Source organism: Sinocyclocheilus grahami, unplaced genomic scaffold (assembly GCF_001515645.1).
Source record: "Sinocyclocheilus grahami isolate Dianchi unplaced genomic scaffold, SAMN03320097.WGS_v1.1 scaffold545.1, whole genome shotgun sequence".
Classification (NCBI taxonomy): Eukaryota; Metazoa; Chordata; class Actinopteri; order Cypriniformes; family Cyprinidae; genus Sinocyclocheilus; species Sinocyclocheilus grahami.
In genome coordinates this window covers 174,217-179,434 of record NW_015505724.1, presented here as the reverse complement: position 1 = coordinate 179,434, position 5,218 = coordinate 174,217, and the positions used below count along the sequence as shown (strand labels likewise).

Genomic DNA, 5,218 nt, shown 5'->3' with positions numbered 1-5,218 from the left:
GCCCCCGCCCGGCTGGAGGGGGGGGGGGGGGGGGGGGGGGAACAAAAACAATAATCAGACTGCACTTAATACTAATCTTGGGACGCAGATCTGGAACGGGAGTGGGATTTAGAGCGCGAGCCAGACTTTGAGCGAGAGCGTGAATGCCTGTCTGGAGACTTGTATTGGCTCTTTTCAGCCTGAGGTGATGGAGAGCGAGAAGCAGACTTGGCACGACCCCCATCGCCATTCTCCATCGGTGAAGCCGATCTACTTCTAGATTTCTTGCTGATCGACTTCTCCTTGGAGCGTCCACGATCCGACTTCACTTTAGAAGTGCTCTTAGAGCGGGACTTGCGCTCATCTGAGCGGGAGCGAGACTTGCGACTGGTTGATCGACTGCGAGATTTGTGTGTACGGGAGCGAGAACGGGATTTACGGTTGCGCGAGCGAGATTTGCTCAGTGGAGATTTGGAGCGAGACTTGTGTCCTGACCTGGAACGGGAGCGGTGTCGGCGAGAGCGAGACCTGCAAAAGACAAACAGTGACTGAATGTAAATACGACTGAAAGTAATCTCTTCTTTCAGCTAATTTTCATTTTAATACCTTGAGCGAGATCTTGAGTTGCTCCGAGAACGGCTGCTACGGCGACTCCTACTACGAGAACGACGCCGGCTATGAGAACTGGGGGGGAAAAAAGGATGTACTTTATTTTTTTTAAACAACATACTCCTATCCCAAATTTATATGCAATGTCAATAGTAAATGTAAATACTGAGGCTCTTATCAAAGCAGTGCTCTGTTAAGCATTCAGTTTGACATAGGACTGCATGTCCAATTAAAGAGGGGAAAGAAATCCTGTTTGAAAACACCCCTTTAACTTTGAAGGAATCATAATCAGCAATTAAATCGGGCCCAAGCTAGAACCTTGTGGTACCACCAGAGGTGAAAAGTGCCCAGCAAGATCCCAATCCTAAAAGTTTTGAAATGTCTTTAATATCAATCAAAAACCAAGGCAATCTAACGGCACGACCCTACCAGTTTCACCAGAAATTGGTGTTGTGCACTTGTTAGTGATAAGTTAGCACTCACCGAGAGCGGCTGCCAGAGTAGGAGCGACGACGGCGCGGCTTGTCTTCAACCAGACGAATCTTCCTGCCATTGATGTCGGTTCCATCCAGTTTTTCTATAGCTCTCTGCATATCAGAGGAGGAGCGGAACTCAATCACACCCTCATTGGCACGTTCCTTATGGGCATCTGCATAGGTCACCTCACCAGCCTGTCGCATGAAATCCTGCAAAGGGAACCTAAACTTCATCTCTGTGCAAAACATTGCTGGCAATGGGAAAGTAGATATTCAAGTATGAAAATAGCGATGCACAGAGATGAATTATTTTACTGAAACTGAAATTCATGAACCTTTACCTTGAGGTCTTGCCAACTGCAACGGCTAGACAGATTCTCCACAATGAGGCGGTACTCAGTGCGAACAGGAGGGCCATACTTCTCCCTTCTAGTGTGACTTCTGCTGCTGTAACCACCTTCATAAGAAAAGGAAAGGGAACAAAAAAAAAAAAAAGATCCTTTAATGACAGAGAAATCAGGGAAAGACCACATACTTAACATTAGAACCTAAGAGAAGATACAAGTCATATTTGCCCTCTGTTGCTTATTGCCAACCTGTTCAGACTCAAGAGCAGTTTGCTGCCTCCCAGAAAAGGCATTACTATTTGGATAAAAGAGAAACTGATAAGACACACATAAGGCTGACAAGACCATCATTCTCGGTCTCTCAGGGCAAAAAGGATAATTTGATAGGCAGCATGATAAATTTAAAAGGTTTAATATTCAGGCTCACAAACCCTTAATTTCCCCGTACAGAAATGCTAATGAACCCAATGTCTCCATTTTAGGTATTTCTATTACATCTTGGCTAGAGGCTTTCCATATGGACAACATAGCAATAACTAGTGGCATTCCTCACCATCACCCCTGGTCTATTGGCAAAAGGCTGCGGTCATCTTGGCTTCCGGTTAGGTCAGCCAAAGCATCAAGGGGCAAAGGTCACACACACATTGTAAGGTGAAGAGGCCAAGGCCAAACCGGTCAGGTAGTCATCTTAGCCACAACGACACTTGGACTCAGCCTCAGCCCCCACTGGACTCTTTCAAATTGAAACATCAAGGACTTTGTTAATATGAAAATCAAATTGGAAATCAAATTAGACTTATACATGGATTTTGATGCTTACTTTCCACTGGGCTAGAACACAAGCTTTAACTCAAAAGAAATGGCATATTGGGGGAAAGGAAAATATACAAAACACCTTTATAAAAAAAACAAAAAAAAACTGAAGCATGTAAAAGTAGCATGTTTCAAAACAGTCAAGTTATTAGTGATAGCAAACTGAAAACCAATTACTTGAGAAAGAACTGGCAATGACTTGCCCTGATGTGACGGGGCTAAAGGCTAAAGGGACAGATCATTTACTCACCCTCATGTTGTTTCAAACCTGCTTCACTCTGCAGTTGAACATGAAAAAATACATTTTGAAGAATGTAACCGAACAGTTGCTGGTAGCCATTGATTTCCAAAGAATGGAAAAATATACTATGGTAGTCAATGGCTACGGTCAACTGTTTGGTTACACGATTCTTTTGTGTTCAGCAGAAGCAAGACATTTGAACAGGTTTGAAAACTTGAGTGCCCAAAAATGAAAATTGTCATGATTTACTCAAACTATAGGCTACCTTTTCATTCACAACCTTTCGTTAGCATTACATAAACATAAGGAATCCAGAAAGCTGAGTGAAGCTGGGGCCCGTTCTTCGTACCTCTGATTTGAAAGATACCAGATTTTCTAATCGTGATGACTGATCTCTGGCTAATTTGGTTCTTCAAACAAATTTGTGGATTTGATTACAATAAAGTTGTCTAAGCTTATTGCGCGTTCCCCAAAAAGGGCAGATGTATCGATACTCGAAACCCCGATCAGCAATGCAGCGATGTACAGGCTTTACATTTTTATTTCAATGTTGTAATTAGAGATTCATGTAATTTTATATTTGAAGCAGATGTGTTATGTGACCGCATTAAAGTTTCTTTAGTATCTGCATCTCCTGCGCTCCAAGTCACTCCCACAATAACTGCCAGCAGTCAAATTAATGCATGCCTCAGATTCACTGCATGTGTGTAAGACTCGAATACAATTATAAAGTAATTATTTTAATCACGAATAAATAAACTGGCTGTGTCTATAATACTATAGATTACACAATAATAATTTACAAATAATATTATAATATTATTTTAAAATGATTCTCCGGATTAGTAGGGTACTCTTGTAATAAAGTAGCAGTGGCTGGGACAGATTTTAAATATCAATTCCACTTAAGTTATTTGGAAGTTGCGTTTGGTCTCATACTGCATCACATACAGTACCTTGTCAGTGTCGTGCGCTTGCTTAGTCTTTTGCTAGTGCTTAAACACTTTACTGTTTATCACAACAAAGGGCTGTGTAAAGAATTACTCTTTGAGAGAAGCAGTCAACCAGCGGAAGTTAAAAGCAAATCGTAAGTGTATTTATTTCTGGTCTCATTAGTGTTTAGCACAGTTGTCATTGCTAGGAAATGCTTGTTTTTCACGTTTTTTCACATCCCCCATACACACAACTACCAACGAACAAGGCCCAGTGCAATTCATTAACGTGTACACGATTTGAAAAATTTGCAAATGTGCGTCACTACACAGAAACAAATGCTTGTCAACCGGTGTCTGCAGAGTTAAGAATTACATTAATGAACAGCATTTTGTTCAAATAGTGACATGTGAATACAAATGTTACAGTTTTTATTAAAGTATCATAATTTATGCATGTAGCGATTAAAATGTGCATTTGTGGATCAGGCGACGTGCGTGCATTCATTCACATCTCTTCTGAGTTGGTTCATTTGAATTGAGACTTTTGTTCCGCCCTTTTAGCCTTGCCCAATCCACCCACACACACACACAGAAAATCAGCGACCACTAGATGGCACTAGCCTCATTCACATGTGCGCATTACATTGTGTACAGTTTTATAAATGTTACATTGTGTTTTCTTTGTTTCTTTTTGGTTTGGCTATGCTATTCTGCCCATAGAAATACAATAAAGATGTTTTATTGAACTTGTTCTAACTTAACTTCCCTTAAGACACAGAATAGCTTATTACTTTTGCCCAACAAGAACCAGAATGCGATTTTTACAGGGGAACCCTCTTCGAAACGCCATTGGACTAGTTTTATTGCAAAACCTGGCAACCCTGTTCATAAGCGCCACCTGCTGTCAGAGAGTGCGTCTCATTCAGACCTGCTGTTGTTTCGCGCAGATGTTTTATGTAGCAAATAAATAAACGACACCTAAAATCAGACCATTCAGTTTTTGCTTTAAATCCTGAAATCGAAATAAAATCAAAAACAACTGCCTGTGCAGAACGATATTAAAATGCAGTGGTTGCCCCTAATTTCAAATGGCTAGATATTTTTGTTTAAAGCCAGTTTGTTTGTTATAAAGCAAATAGCCAATAAATACATTTGCTTAAAAATCAGTATCAGAATCCAATTTGCTTGTTAAAAAAAGAAAATCTGAATTCTGAATCGGCTATGATCGGCGCATCACTAATTAAAATACTAAATAAAAGGCCTCATTTGAAGTACAATCTGGGATGTCTTTCTATCAATTCTTCAATAGGTAGATCTTGTCTTTCATAAAGGCTGAGGTCAGGGATCTTGGGCCTAAAAAGGTTTGTGACCGCTGCTGTACTCAATGTAATGCACACATGTGAGTGGGGCTAGTGCCATCTAGTGGTCGCTGATTTTCTGTGGCTCAGCTGCGCCTGGATCCCGAGCTGTGTGTGTGTGGATTGGGGGCAAGGCTAAAAGGGCGGAAAGAAAGTCTCAATTCAAATTAATCCAATAGAATTGACTCCGAAGAGACGTGAATGCACGCGCGTTGCCTGACCCACAAATGCACAGTTTAAATCACTACATGCACAAAGTATGATACTTTAATACAAACTATAACATTTGTATTCACAAATATGTCTCTATTTGAATAAAATGCTGCACATTAATGTAATTCTTTACACTGCAGACACCGGTTGAAAAGCATTTGTTTCAGAGTTGACGCACATTTGCGAATTTTTCAAATCGTGTACACGTTAATGAATTGCACTGGGCCTTGTTCGTTGGTAGTTGTGT

At 40.8% G+C, this 5,218-nt stretch overlaps 1 protein-coding gene across 1 annotated transcript in view; it reads right to left on the bottom strand.

Annotated features, from left to right (window-relative positions):
• Positions 1-5,218, bottom strand: part of LOC107555802 (serine/arginine-rich splicing factor 6-like) — a 12,953-nt gene that overhangs the window by 411 nt on the left and 7,324 nt on the right. The window contains exons 3-6 of the mRNA XM_016238706.1: positions 1,406-1,521; positions 1,072-1,274; positions 586-663; positions 41-507 (exon numbers count right to left, since the gene is read on the bottom strand). Coding sequence (XP_016094192.1) covers positions 72-507; positions 586-663; positions 1,072-1,274; positions 1,406-1,521 — 833 coding nt within the window. The 3' untranslated portion in view covers positions 41-71. The remainder of the gene's footprint in view (positions 1-40; positions 508-585; positions 664-1,071; positions 1,275-1,405; positions 1,522-5,218) is intronic.